Source organism: Narcine bancroftii, chromosome 7 (genome assembly GCF_036971445.1).
Source record: "Narcine bancroftii isolate sNarBan1 chromosome 7, sNarBan1.hap1, whole genome shotgun sequence".
Classification (NCBI taxonomy): Eukaryota; Metazoa; Chordata; class Chondrichthyes; order Torpediniformes; family Narcinidae; genus Narcine; species Narcine bancroftii.
In genome coordinates, this window is record NC_091475.1 from 74,628,811 (window position 1) to 74,643,884 (window position 15,074).

Here is a 15,074-nt window from a genome sequence, read left to right on the forward strand (position 1 = left end):
GTCTCCAAATCAGTCCCAGGAATTAAAACAAGTGAAAGCATTCTTAGTGATTGTTCTTTCAGAGATTAACCACTGGCATATTGCATTCCCTAGGTTTGCTATGCAAAAGAGTTGAAGGAAGGATTTGCGGAGTACACAGAACAGGTGGTGAAACTGATGGTACCACTCCTTAAATTTTATTTTCATGATGATATCCTTTCAAAGAAATCTTTTATGTAAGTTTTGAACAATATTCCACACTCTGGATACTCGAGCTAAATGAGGGGAAATTCCTGATTTCTATTTAATGTAATTTTCTCAAGTATAATTTGCAGATGTGGCCATATTTTGTGTTAATTACTATTATCTTTCACATCTGCAAAAAACTCTGCTCAAAGTTTAAGGGCCCTCACCCTGTTAAGCAATCAGGTTTAGTTGGTTTCTTCTGTACTTCTCTCCAACTGACCACATAAAAAAAATATTTTATAATATTTTATAATTTCAGTCTGTGGCCCCTTTTAAATGTGCTGTGGTCCTCAGGTTGGGTGTATTTTACCCCCCGTTGAGAATCATTCACTGGATTCAGGGAACCAAAATTTGGGCAGTGTTTGTGCAAAGATAAATCATTGACATTTTGCATCATGCTCTTCAGAAGCATTTGATTGCTTCGCTCAATGCAGGTGTGAAAGCATTACCTATCTCCTTGTCTTCTCAAAAAGGAAAAAATGTACTTTGCTGTCATTAATTTGAAGTGGATAATGTTTGCATTTTAGAATCACTTTAAAACTGGGTTCAATTTATGGCTTTGCAGCACTGTGTTCTGGTGCATCAACAGACTTGATGCAGGAACAACCACTTGTTCAATCAGTTCAATTTACTGAAGTGCAGAGTGTTACATAAGCTGCTTTCAGGTGGAATTGGCTGGAGAATGTGGCTCCGGAACAGGCTGCGGGTGTCTACGAAGGGACGTACAGGTGGCAGCGCTGAAGGCGGTGTTCTGCCACCTGAAAGGTCTGAAGCGAGGAGAGGGGCCGTAGAGCAAATGCCGACTCCTGAGTCTGGGCAGGGGCAGCCGTCTTGACAGCTCACCTCCCTGCTGCCTGCCAGCAACCCCACCCCGGTACAGGACTACAGGGCTGGAGAGGTCAGCGCAGGATGTCAGGGGCCCGAAGTCACCACAGCCAGGGGACTGTCAGTGACCGGGGACTCCTGCCCCACACAGTCACCGGTCCGCACGGTGACTCCTGCCCCACGCAGTCCCCGGTCCGCACGGTGACTCCTGCCCCACGCAGTCCCCGGTCCGCACGGTGACTCCTGCCCCACGCAGTCCCCGGTCCGCACGGTACTCCTGCCCCACGCAGTCCCCGGTCCGCCCGGTGACTCCTGCCCCACGCAGTCCCCGGTCCACACGGTGACTCTTGCCCCACGCAGTCCCCGGTCCGCACGGTGACTCCTGCCCCACGCAGTCCCCGGTCCGCACGGTGACTCCTGCCCCACGCAGTCCCCGGTCCGCACGGTGACTCCTGCCCCACGCAGTCCCCGGTCCGCACGGTGACTCCTGCCCCACGCAGTCCCCGGTCCGCACGGTGACTCCTGCCCCACGCAGTCCCCAGTCCGCACGGTGATTCCTGCCCCACGCAGTCCCCGGTCCGCACGGTGACTCCTGCCCCACGCAGTCCCCGGTCCGCACGGTGACTCCTGCCTCACGCTGTCCCCGGTCCGCACGGTGACTCCTGCCTCACGCTGTCCCCGGTCCGCACAGTGACTCCTGCCCCATGCTGTCCCCGGTCTGCAGCGGGGAGGGTAGGTGTCAGCGAGTCGCCAGCTGACTGTCAACAGCCTGCCTGCTGCTAGGCACCTGAAAGCTGCTAGCAGCTTTGCCTGAGCTGCTTTCAGGTGGAATGGGCGATTTTCAGAGCAGGATATTATACCTACAGGAGAAGGGTTAGGTAGGTAAACCTCCTGGCTGGGTTTTCCACTTTCAGGTGGCCACCCAATAGCTACATAGGAGTACAATAGGCTCTTAAAATGTTGACATCATGACTTCTAACACTTTAAGCAAGTATTAGAAGTTTAATAATTTGGCATGACTGGAATTGTTTTAAAATGAAATAACTAAATTGGAAAATACTGAGGAAAATTGAAAAGCTTGATGTGAACAGGAAAGGCCAATTCACAAAGAAAGGAGGCACAGCTCCAACAGTGCAGAGTAAAGCACTGGAAAGGAATTGAGGAAAGGTTTCTGCATCAAGAAATAGGGTGTTATACTCTGAGATTGAGTTAGAATATCTAATTCTTTTCCCAAGTCTGATGGTGTTAAGCAGAAACCAAAGAATAAATACCAAAAGAAAAATTGGGATTGGTCATCAGAACATTTTCTTGGAATGCATGATGTTGAGCTCATTGGTTTATGCCTATCGGTTTATTTCCACAATTGTCTGTAAAATTGCTTTTCATTGTATTTAGAGGGTTTTTTTGGCACTGATCTTTCAGGAAAACATGAGTTTAGAGAAGATGCAGTATAGGCTGACCACAATGGTTCTTGATTTAATTATGTTGCTCATTTAAATAAAGTGTTCTATGTGATCGGATATGCAAGTATCTGGATAGTCAGGAACTGGTTAAGGATAGTCAAAATAGCTTTGTGCATGGTAGATAGGAACATAGGAAGTAGGAACAGGAGTAGGCCAAAAATGGCCCATTGAGCCTGCTCCGCCATTCAATACGATCATGGTTGATCGTGTTTATCCAATCATGTAGTGTTTTGTGAGGAAGTTACCAGGAAAGTTGATGAAGGAAACTCGATAGATGTTGTCTACATGGATTTTAGTGAGGCCTTTGACAAAGTCCCACGTGGGTTAGTCAGGAACATTCAGCCACTCAATATTCGCGATGAAGTCATAAACTGGATTTGACAACGGCTCTGTATACGCTAATCTTTGTGAGGTTTTTCAGTTGGTTGTTTTTCCAGACTCTTTTGTGTAGTCTTCCAAAGGCGCTATTTGCCTTGGCGAGTCTGTTGTCTATCCTGTTTGGCTCCGAATCATGGGTCCTCTACCAGCATCACCTACAGCTCCTAGAACGCTTCCACCAGCATTGTCTCCGCTCCATCCTCAACATTCATTGGAGCGACTTCATCCCTAACATCGAAGTACTCGAGATGGCAGAGTCCGACAGCATCGAATCCATGCTGCTGAAGACCCAACTGCGCTGGGTAGGTCACGTCTCCAGAATGGAGGATCATCGCCTTCCCAAGATCGTGTTATATGGTGAGCTCTCCACTGGCTACCGTGACAGAGGTGCACCAAAGAAGAGGTACAAGGACTGCCTAAAGAAATCTCATTGACCACTGCCAGTGGGCTGATATCGCTTCAAACCGTGCATCTTGGCGCCTCACAGTTCGGTGGGCAGCAACCTCCATTGAAGAAGACCGCAGAACCCACCTCACTGACAAAAGACAAAAGAGGAAAAACCGAACACCCAACCCCAACCAACCAATTTTCCCTTGCAACCGCTGCAACCGTGTCTGCCTGTCCCTCATCGGACTTGTCAGCCACAAACGAGCCTGCAGCTGACGTGGACATTACCCCTCCATAAATCTTCGTCCACGAAGCCAAGCCAAAAAAAAAATTTATGACGGGTATAGATAGAGTAAATGCAAGTAAACTTTTACCACCAAAGTTAAATGAGATACATACCAGAAGACATGGGTTAAGGGTAACCTTTAAGGGGAACATTAGGCGGAAATTCTTCACAAAGCGTAGTGGGAGCTGAAGTAGTGAATGCAGGCTCAATTTTAACATTTAAAAAAAAAACTTTGAACTGTTACATGGATGAGAGGAGTATTGAGAGATAAGGACTTGGTGCAGGTCATTGGGGCCAGCAGAATAATAGAAGATTTGAAGGCCTGTTTCTGTGCTGCAGATGCCTAACCTTTTATCCGTAAACCGGTATGGTCCAAAAACTGGCACTTTTTTTTGGTAGATGACATCTGCTCCTCTCATATGGAGTTTGGCACTAAATGTGACCCGACATGACACTTGCTCAACTCCCATGTATTGCCTTGCATTCCGCGTTGATAATTTGCAGTATCATCACCTAATAAGAAGCCCTTCATAGTGTGATATCACTTTATAAAAGCAACTCCCTGTTGGGCACCATAACTGATTAGCATGATTGTTACTTTATAAGAGCCCTCTCTGTCGAGCACATTACCACCCACCCTCCCAGTTGATGCTACCAGTCAGAAACCTCTGTGAAGCCTTTGGCAAAGAGAGCTGCAGAGTCCTCTAGGGGTAGCAGTGAGATGCAGAAAAGGAAGAATCTTTCATTATCAATTCCACAGAAGGTGGAGTTATTGTGGAAGTTTGATCGTGGTGTATCTGTGTGTTGTCTTATGAAAGATTATGGAATGGGATTGTGCACCATATATGATTTGAGGAAATCGAAAGAACAGTTGTTGAAGTGTTACAGTGAGAATGATGAATAAAATGAAAACTTTGCATCGGGCAAAAGTAGCTATTGACCGAGTTCTTATTGAGTGGGTGCAACAATGAAGAAGTGAACGCGTGGCACTGACTGGTTTGCTTGTAATGAAACTAGCTTGATAATTCCATTTTTTTTAAACTTTATTTATTCGTTCAAAATACAGATAGTAAATAACATATACAACAATAAACCAAAAACATGAACGTTATATTTTATAGAAAAAAATGAAAAAAGAACCACCCCCCCCCCCCGCCCCTTCAGCCACCTCTCCTAAGAAGAGTCATAAAGGAAAAAAAAATTAAGGAAAAATTAAACATACATGTTAAAATCTAATCAACATAAATCAAAATGTAAATATTCTGAATATAACAACCATTTACTAATAAAAAAGCTATAGTTATCACGCGAAACATATGTAATTTCTTCCATTATTAAACAGTATGTCATCTCATTATGCCATTTATTAATATTAATCATATTTGAATCTTTCCACATACTAACAATACATTTTTTCTCTATAAATAATGCTAAATATACAAAAGCAAGTTGAAATTTATCTAAACCCGAACCTTTCAGAGGTTGCAAACTGCCCAATAAAGATACTACCAGATCTAAAGATATTTTAATCTTATACAAATTTGGATTTATCCCAACCCTTTTTATCAATACCATCTTATAATATTTAATACATAAATAAAATGAAACCCTTCTCTGGTACCTTCATAAGAAAAGTCTTGAATTTAATCATTTCAGATAAAATCATATCGCTACCAAGCACACATTTTACCAAAGATCAAATTTAAAAATAAAGAAACAAAGAATTCTTATCAATACCATAGCTGTCCCTCATCATTACGCTTAATCGAACCGTTTAAACCTCAAACATTAAAAGTAGCAAACCTCAACTTTAACATATCTACTAATATTACTAAAGACCAATAATATCTTTATATAAAAACTCAAATCATCGTATATAGGCCCTCCAATAGGAGAAAAAATATTGCAAAGTAAAAGCTAGATAAAATTTTAAAAAAGGGAAAAAAAATTAACAAAAAATCCCTCTTTAAAAAAAAAAACTACCAAAAGGTAGTAATCCCTAAACAAAATTTGGGTGTGGATCACCCACCAGTGGCTGATGACTAATAGAATCTAGAACAAATCTCTCCCTCCCTAGCCGAACAAAAAAAATCTCAAAGTATCATAACATAAAAAATAAAGTAAGAATAAGAAGATTCTGCTATTCATCCAAGAAATTCCAAACTCGAAGATCACATTTCAAAAGAAGCTGGACTCTCCATTCCCGTTTTTCCCATTTCTACCATTTCTTCCATTTCCAGAACAACCAAATTTTTTCTTTAGGAGACAATGTTGGACTACATCTTTGTCCTCTTATATCAGGCAATGAATCAGCAAAAATCATTGCTTCATGATCATCCTCAAAAAACCGAGATTGATAGTCTCCATGAAACACCTTCAACACTGCCAGAAAGCGAAAAGTAGACTTATAACCTTTATGCCACAAAACTTCTTTAACTAGATTAAATCGACGTCGATGTTGAATGACCTCTTGACTCAAATCAGGGTAGAAAAACTCTGCTATTCTGAATCAATAACGGAGTTTGTCGTTTTCTCGCATTTTGCACCGCCAGTCGAAGTATTGCTTCTCTATCCAAATAATTCAAACATTGAATTATTACAGGTCTCGGTGGCTGACCAGGTAAAGGTGATCTCCTTAAAGTTCTGTGAGCTCTTTCCAATACCAAGCCTTCAGAAAAAAATTCTTGCCCTAATACTTGTGGGATCCAATCTGTAATAAAAACGAAGAGGATCTCGTCCTTCCATACCTTCTGGCAAACCAACAATTTTCACATTATTCCTTCTGCTTTGATTCTCCAAATAGTCTATTTTCCTCTCTAACTCCTTCTTACGTTCTCGCAATTCTATAACGGATTTTTCAATCTTCAACACTTTTTCTGTATTAGAAGCCACTTGTTGTTGACATTCCAAAAAAACACTGAAATTTTTTACAATCTTCACAAGATGCCTCTACACGTGTTTTAACTGTATTCAATTCTGAACTTATCCTTTGAGCCAACTCATTCATTATAGGCTGAATGACAGCATTTAACTGGTTACATTGTAATTCAGAAAAGCTCAGCCCTGCTTTCTCTAACGTAGTGGCAGAACCAGGTAACTGCAGCTCCTGCTGCAACTCAACAACAGGCAGTTTAACCGTCTTACTGCGGGTCTGGACTCCCAGCGACGGCACCCCAACTTCCTCAGGGGATCGACGCTGGTCTCCCCCCGCAGCTTGGCGTTTTTTAAAAAAATCACGGAAACGGTCAAATTCTTCAGGTTGGAGTACTTCCTGAAGTATTTCAAGCAATGGAGTTGTCTTCCTGCGTGCTCCCTCTGTTAAAATCTGCAGGCTGCCAGAATCAGGATCCACTTCTTGGGAACACGCACCTTCCTCCAGAAAACGGGTAATTCCAGCACTATCCTTCACTTGGTGAGTAGTAGACATTTTTTTTTCAGCTCCCACAGGCAGGCTTTGTAGTTTAGGCACTGAAGAAATTAAACCTGAGGCTGTAGCAAGTTGTTTAGGCCCCAAATCTTCAGTACTTCGAAAATGTAACTTCTTCTGCACTTGAGGTTTAATCTTTTTACCATTAGTGGCCATAATAGTTCCTTGATACTTTAAACTAAAATTTAAGATTTTTAAACTTGAAAACAAAGGATTAAAAAGCGAGTACTTAAAAGTCCGTCCAGAGAGGTCGAGATTACACATCTAGACTCCACGCCATCTTGCCACGCCCCCCCAGCTTGATAATTCCATGAAGAACTGAACCATGAGGGTGAGTGTGAATATTCACAAGGTTGGCTACAAAAATTTAAGAAGTGTCATGGTATAAATTAACTTAAAATCAGTGGTGAAAAAACTTCCTGCAGATTATGTTTCAGCTGAACATTAGATAAATTTGCCAAAATGATACATGATCAAAACCTTGGGTCAGAGAAAATTTACAATGCAGATGAGATAGCTCTCTACTGGCATTACCTTCCTTGAAAGACATTGAAAAAGCACCATCGGGTTTCAAGGTCGCTAAGGATAGGGTGACTGTTCTTGGGTGTGCAAACGCTGAGGCACACACACAGGTTAAGGTTAGCAGTGCTGAGAAGAAGCCAACATCCTTTCTGCTTTAAAGGTGTAACAAGGATAACTGCATTATTATGCCAATAGGAAAGCATGGGTAACACCAAAATTTTTTACTGATTGGATCAATAACCACTTCATACCAGCTGAACACGCACATTGAAAGGAAGCTGGCCTGGAAGAAAACAGCAAGATTTTATTGCTCCTAGACATTTGCTCCACGCATTTCCTGTTCTTGTGAGAAATAATGTGTTTGGCGTTTACCTTCCCCCTAATGTTAATACAGCCCTGTGACCAAGGAATTTTACACTCAACGAAGAGCAACTACAAGAACTTGTCTCTGAACTGCACACTTGAATGCAGTCAACAGAGGCGTATGCATTGAAGACTTGTTGAAAACATGCCCTCTAAAGGATGCAATTTATGCCCTTGTTGATGCATAGAGAAATGTAACTGAAGCAACATTAAAACATGCTTGGCCTAGACCTTGGCTGTCAACAATGTTTGATGAAAATGAGCTAACAGGTGAAGACTTTGAAGGTTTTTGTGTCATTAATGGGAGTAGGATGATCGCTAACCAAAAGTGTAGCAGCAGAAAATGTAAACATGTTAGAGGCAGCTGACATTGAAGAAATGCTGAACATTGACAATGGTGCACCCGTTGTGCATTCCTTGAGTGATGGGGAAATTGCTGAAATGGTGTTATGTACCAATAAACATGAGGAGAGCAGTGATGAGGACGAAGACATTGTGAGCACAAGTGAAAAAAATTCCTATTGATGGAATGGTTAAAACATGCGAACATTTAATTGGTGGGATGGAACAACGTTCATTTATCAGTGAGCTTGAGATTATGGATCTTTATTCAATGAAAAAGAGACTGCTTAGACAGAAACCTCTTTCAGTTGAACAGATGACACTGGAAGTCTTTAAAAAGAGTTCATTCTGATGTGATATTTGAGCTGTAATGTGCGTTTACTGCAGTTGCACTGTTTGAGATGCCTGCAATGTCTGTGCCAGTTTTGAAGTGTTACTTGAAGATAAAAAATAGCATGCTAATGATATTATGGTCTTTATTGATCTAAATTCATTCAACACCCCATACCCCCTGTTTTGTGTGGTTTTGAAACATCGCATTTGCTTAAAGGGACCGCCATTTTAAAGTGATTCAAAAATCCAGAAGATTCCGAACAGTAGGTGACCAGTCCTGACGATTCTGGATAAGAGGTTAGGCACCTGTGTAGTTTTATGGTTCTAAGCTGGGGTTGTTCTTTTAGGGGATCAAATGTCCTTAAATCAGAAATGTATTGACGAGAGTTTTAAATTTAAAAAAAAAAATCCCATTTGCAGTAGTCCGAATGAGGCAAACATGGAAGGAGGTGATTTGCAAAAGAACCAAACTGATCAGGCGTCAAACTTCCTGAGAGTGTTTGTATGGTCAGGAATATCAGGGAGGACAGTGGAATGGAGTTCAGTTGTTGCTTTGAAAGTTATCCAGGTGACTATCTGGAAGGAACAAGCTTCTAGAGCCATGGAGGCAGCATGCTGGACCCAGCTACATTAATGTTGCATTGAAGTGATACAAACTTGGGACTAAAAGGACTCATTTCCTGCTGTAATCAATCTATGCTTGTTCTATCCAACACTATGCAGTTTTCCTTAACAGTGAGACGTGTTCGTGTTGCTGCTGCCGAATCAATGCCTCTGCTGCTGGAATGTGCCCGGGTCCGAGGGCCTGAATACGTGACACAAATGTGGCATTTTATGTGTGATTCTCTCATCAAAGGAATTGGTACGGAGCCAGATTCTGATGTTCTTTCTGAAATAATGCACTCTTTCGCAAAGGTAATCCCCTATGACAACTGTAGAAACCCTTCACATTGTTACTTTTGGGTGGTCAGAAGCACATTTGGTTCCATCGAAGTAATTGCTAACCTGTAAAATTTGAGAAAATTGCTAACCTGTGACTCAGTGTCATTTCGAATAATGGTCATGTACTCGCAACCTCTTACCAGTTTTTAGAAATATTCCATGGATGCAACAGAATTTGGAGTGGGAACTTTTCTGTACAAGCTAGCAAGAAACTGCAGCGAGTTGTGAATGCAGCTCACGGAAACCAATATCTCCTCCTTCAACTCAGTCTGCACTTCCCATTGCTTCAGAGAAACTGCCAACATATTAAAAGACTGATGCCATGCTGGACACGATTTTCTTCCCACCCCTCCCATCAGGCAGAATCAAGTTGGAAACTCACACCACCAGATTCAAGGCCAGTTTCTACTGTTACGAGTTCAGAGGACCCCAAAACTCATCAGCAATAGATATTCACCGACAAATGGTTACTTAAACAAAAGTTGCTTTTAATTATCTTTAAACAAGAAAACAGAATCCGACATCACTATTGACTTACTTAACCTAAATTAACCCCCTTCTTATTCGAAGCACACATGTATGTAATGATTCCTCAGCCACTTCAGTGTCTTGCTGAAGAACCTTGCCCCCTCAAGGTTCTCCAGATAATAACCTCTTTCTTTCAGGTCACCATAGAGTTCTTTTTTTGTTTCTCTTATTTCAAGTGAAACATTAGATAGACAGCCCTCTCCTCTTGCATGGACCACAAGGGCTTTGACCAGGCTGAACTAAGAACTCACAACCCGTCTTCCAAATGGGGTTTTTCACAAGCTTGTCCTGTTCCAGTCCCATCTGCTGCTGACTGCAGCAGGTTCCACTCCAAACAGTCTGTGGGTCCAACAAGTTCTTTATCTGTTGCCTTTTTGTAAACTGCAGTCCATTAGTGAAGTCTCTTGGGCACTCTCCAAAGCTTTTGCAAAGTTTCTTGGAGCCGGCCTGTCTAGCATGAGCAGAGCTCCAGTATTTTAAATAAGATCTGTTTTAAAGTGTTTGTATCTGACCTATACTAAAAAACCTGCCCCAATTTATCTCCCAAAAACATACAATACAAACACAACGTAATCTGCCACACTACCCCACTGTAATGAGAGACATGAATTAACCTTTTATTATTAAAGTATGCCTTTGCACAATTTTTAATTTTTCAAAATTCAAGATTTCGACGGTACAATCAATGTAGCAGTTTGCACAATGTGATTACAGCACCAGTGACAAGAGTTCAAAGCTGCCACTCTCTGTAAGGAGATTGTTCTTCCCTTGTCTACTTGGTTTCCTCCAGTTGCTCTGGTTTCTTCCCATCCCCAAAATGCATTGGGGGGGGGGGGGGTTGTAGGTTCATTGGGCATTTGACATCATGGGCTCATACACTGGAAGGGCATATTACAGTGCTTTATGTCTAAATTGTTTTAAAAATTGCTTTGCTTTGCCCTGTAAGGGTACGCATGGACATGCCACTAGTTGAGCAAATCATTTTTATTAATTGATTGCATAAGTGCAACCTGAAGAAACAGCATTCTTAAATCCTTGATGCAAAACACAACCAGACATAACACACATACAGACAATGCCTATGCAGGACAAGTATTTCATATATACAAGCAAATAAATATTATTTTGGGCATGTGAGTCTTGAATGGTTTATGTGAGTAGTTCCTTTCATCGTTCAGCATTTTCACTGCCCATGAGAAGAGCTTAGCCAGCCTGGTGGTACTCCTGTATTTCTTTCCCAACGGAACCTGCTGTGTGCAGGGTAGAAGGGATCCTCAACAATTTTGCATGCCCTCTTAGGACAACAATCCTGGTGGATCATGTTGGTGGGGGGAGGGAGACTCCAGTGATTCTCTCGGCCACTCTTATGGTCATGTGGATTGACCTTCAATCCATTTCTCTGCAGCAGCAGCACCCACCCTGTGATGCAGCTGGCCAGGGCACTCTCAAAGCTCCTGTACAAGGTTGGCATGATGGTGCACCTTCCTGACAAGTGAGGAGATGCTGAGTGTCCATGACGGGTCACTAGTTAAGTTGACTCCAAGTAACTTGTTGCTCTCCACTCTCTCCCCTACAGAGTTATTGATGTGTGGTGGTGGATGGTCATTCCTGGTCCTCCTGATGACCACGATCATCTGCTCAGTCTTTTCCATGTTAAGACTCGGGTTGTTATTCTTGCATCATAGCACGAGATTTGGTGATCGCGAGATTTTAAAAAAAAAAGTAAAAGAGTCCCCTCGGTGTATTGAACATTCATGGATCCCACCTGCATTCCTGTATCTTCTAGAGTCACACTGGCTCCTTTCCATTCCAGTGGCATCCAATTCATCCTCCTCTGCCCCTGGTTGTAAGCATTTATGAAGCTGTTAACAACCAAGGGGGCATTCAGGAGCATCCCTATGAATCCTGCTCCGAATACATGATTCTCTCAAGCAGCCTTCACTGGTTCGTTGTTGTGGCTTCCTATCCTGTTGGGTCATCTCTAGCAGGGTGCAGTTTTTTGTCTGGTCTGATGCCCGAACCAGTCGGTTCTGAAAGCCTGCAATTGTCGAGGTGTTTGCTACCTAGTGTGAGTGCCACCATCTTGGGCACAGACCTCCAAGCTCCTTGATATAGGGGGGAAAAAACCCACTGGCATCCCAGTTCTATGGAGATTTAAACTTTTATGGGGAGTCTGGTGCAATGACAGGACAGCTGGATCCTGCAGAGGAGCACCATAAAATCATTTCCAATTCTTTCTCCACCCCAGTCAACTGCAGCCATGCTGCCATCGTGCAACACTTTATTATTGCACTAGCTGTTGTACTCGTAAGGATCGGATAACTTGCCCAGGTAGCACGGAAAACTAAATGTTTTGCACGCTATTGTGTGACAGTAATTCAACTTGTACAATCTGATGCATCCATTTATACTCGTCCTACTTTTCCCCGCATCATTCCCATTTCCCCCCATGATCCTACCATTCGCCTACACATGAAAAACAATTTACAGCAGTCAGTTATCCAAAGTAGAAGGAGATCACAGCACCTAATAAAAACCCACATCGTCATTGGGGAATGTGCACTCTCTGCACGTGCAGCACTGCAGGCCAGGATTAAATCTGGAGGTCTGGTGCTTAGGCATTGTTCTACTAACTGCACTGTCAATCGAATTTTAGTGGGTTCAAGTTTGACTCCAGAGTGAAGACCACAGATCCTTTATATGTGGAAAGTTTGCCTCCCTGTAGAAGGTGTTCTCTTTCAAATGACATCTTGAGCTGAGGAGATGTACAAAATCCCAAGGTTCTGCTTTGAAAAGCAGGGAATAAAATTGACAATATTGTTCTCAATTTATGATGCAAAAACACAGATCTTGCCTCTAGGAGTTTTCCATCGAGAAAATTGCTGCAGTCTTCGCAACAGTTTAGTTAGTTAAATCTAAATTAGTTTGAAGGAGTTACAAGAGGTGCTATGTGTTCTCTTTCAATTTTTTTTATTGAGTTTTATAGAACAAGAACACAAGGTTACCAAATATGAAGAATACAAGGACATTTCCAAAAATAAAACAATAACGAAATACCCCTTCCCCATGCAATGCTACGTAGATGGAAAGATCCTGTTCCACCAATTAGTACATGGTGGTTATGTCATGTCTTGTCTTAATTTAGAAAAGATCAGGATTTCCGTGTTGTATACTAACACTCATTTTCATAAAACTTGGAGTACTTTTATGGACTATTTTGGTGCTCATTGAATCTGTTTTGATCATTGAATGTATTTATGTACATGGTTTTTCCTTCAGTTAGTAATGTTTTATAGATTCAGCAGAACTGTGGTACCTTTCATTTTATGTTGAAACATCCCAGGTTTTTGGGTAGGGGATTAGATTTATTTACTTTGGGGTGTTTTTTGTGCTATAGCGTTCAGAATTTTTTTATTTGAATGGTGCCATGAAATATTGTGATCTACATTTTCGTCTGAATTGTTTTAGATCTAACCTTTTGATTTTTTTTATTTATATATAAGATGGTTAATGGCAAAACATAGCACAGAATTCAATGAGTGACTTTTTTGAATATTTGATTTTCCAAACTTGAACTCAAACAGTTTTCAACATTATCAATGTCAGTGTTTACAAATCAACACTGACTACAGCTTATCCATATCAATTTATACAGATTTCACTGCCAGGTTCAAGTTCTTCCCCGTCCCCCACTCCCTCGACACATAACACTTCAACGCTTAGCTAAACAAAAACACACAAGACACACACAACAGAGGTGTAAATCATATACCAAAGTATTGTAGGTGTGCCATAGCACGGTGGCCCGAGCTCAGGCCGATTTCTTGACGTTACCTGGTTGCAATGAGATGGGCTTCTTCCCCCCACCCCCCCACAACATGGTTGAGGAGTAAACTGGAAAGGCAACAGGCCAGCAAGGCTATTTGCTTCTATAAAATTTAAGTATGGTTGCTAGATTTTTTGTAAGTTATCATACCTTCCTGTTAAGTTATAAGTAATCTTTTCCATTGGAACACAACCTTGCATTTCCTTGCTCCAGCATGCAATACTCAGGCAAGAGTTGGACTTTCAGGTAACCGCTATTGCACTTCCTGGCTACCAAAGTGATCATGACAAATTGAATTTGAACAGCTTCATTTTATGTCTTCTGTCCCTTATGTTACCCAACAGGAACAATTCTGGATCTTGTGGGAATTCCTTAGCTATAATTTTCCCAAGGACTTCGCCAATTCTACCCAAAAGTCTCACCTTGGCACATGTTCAGGTCATATGCACAAAGGTTCCTATCTCAATGCTGCATCTGAAACATTGATCTGATAGTTTTGTTTAGATCTGTTCATCTTTTGTGGCATCAGGTATAGCTGGTGCAGAAAATTGTACTGACACAGGTCGGACCAGCACTGCTATTCCCAAGTCTGACTACCATCTCTGTCTTGATTTATGAAGGCCTCATTTGGGTCCTTCTGCTTGGAGAAAGAAATGCATTGCTGAAATGAATTTCCTTTTGTTCCCCCTTCGAATCATGGTCTCTATATCGATGCACTCTGGTAGAGTCATGGTTGGACCTAATTTGTCCTGCAGAAAAGATCTTATCTGGAGGTAGCAGTAGAATGTCTTATTTGATAAATTGTACTTGTGCCTAAGTGATTTGAATTAAATTAGTTGCCCTTGCTCGTAACAGTCCTCTATACACCTGACACCATGGACACAAGGTGTCCAGGATCTTGTTACCTGCCATCAATGGTATTAATCTATTTGGAGTAAGGGGAGTTTTTGGAGACAGCCCCACTTTAATTCCAAAATGTTGGTTAATGTTATTCCAAATGTGGATCATTTGTTTTATTATAGGGCTGTCTGTTTTCCCAGATAATAATTTGGTGTCCCATTTGTCGATAAAGTCCTCTGCCATCGTCTCGGCTGCCAGGTGTAAGCCAATTTATGCCCAAGATGGTTCTTTGCCTTCCTCAAATAGAGAGGAAATGGATCTCTACTGGCATTCATAGGCTGCCCAGACTCTAATCCCAGGTCAATTTCTCCATAGAAACCCTGGCTA

The 15,074-nt window shown here is 41.9% G+C and overlaps 1 protein-coding gene across 5 annotated transcripts in view; it reads left to right on the forward strand.

Moving 5' to 3' along the window:
* The window catches only part of LOC138739012 (importin-5), a 142,729-nt gene that overhangs the window by 105,680 nt on the left and 21,975 nt on the right, over positions 1 to 15,074 (forward strand). For all 5 annotated transcript variants that reach the window (XM_069890335.1, XM_069890334.1, XM_069890337.1 and 2 more), the window contains 2 exons: positions 94 to 190; positions 9,294 to 9,466. In XM_069890335.1, coding sequence (XP_069746436.1) covers positions 94 to 190; positions 9,294 to 9,466 — 270 coding nt within the window. The remainder of the gene's footprint in view (positions 1 to 93; positions 191 to 9,293; positions 9,467 to 15,074) is intronic.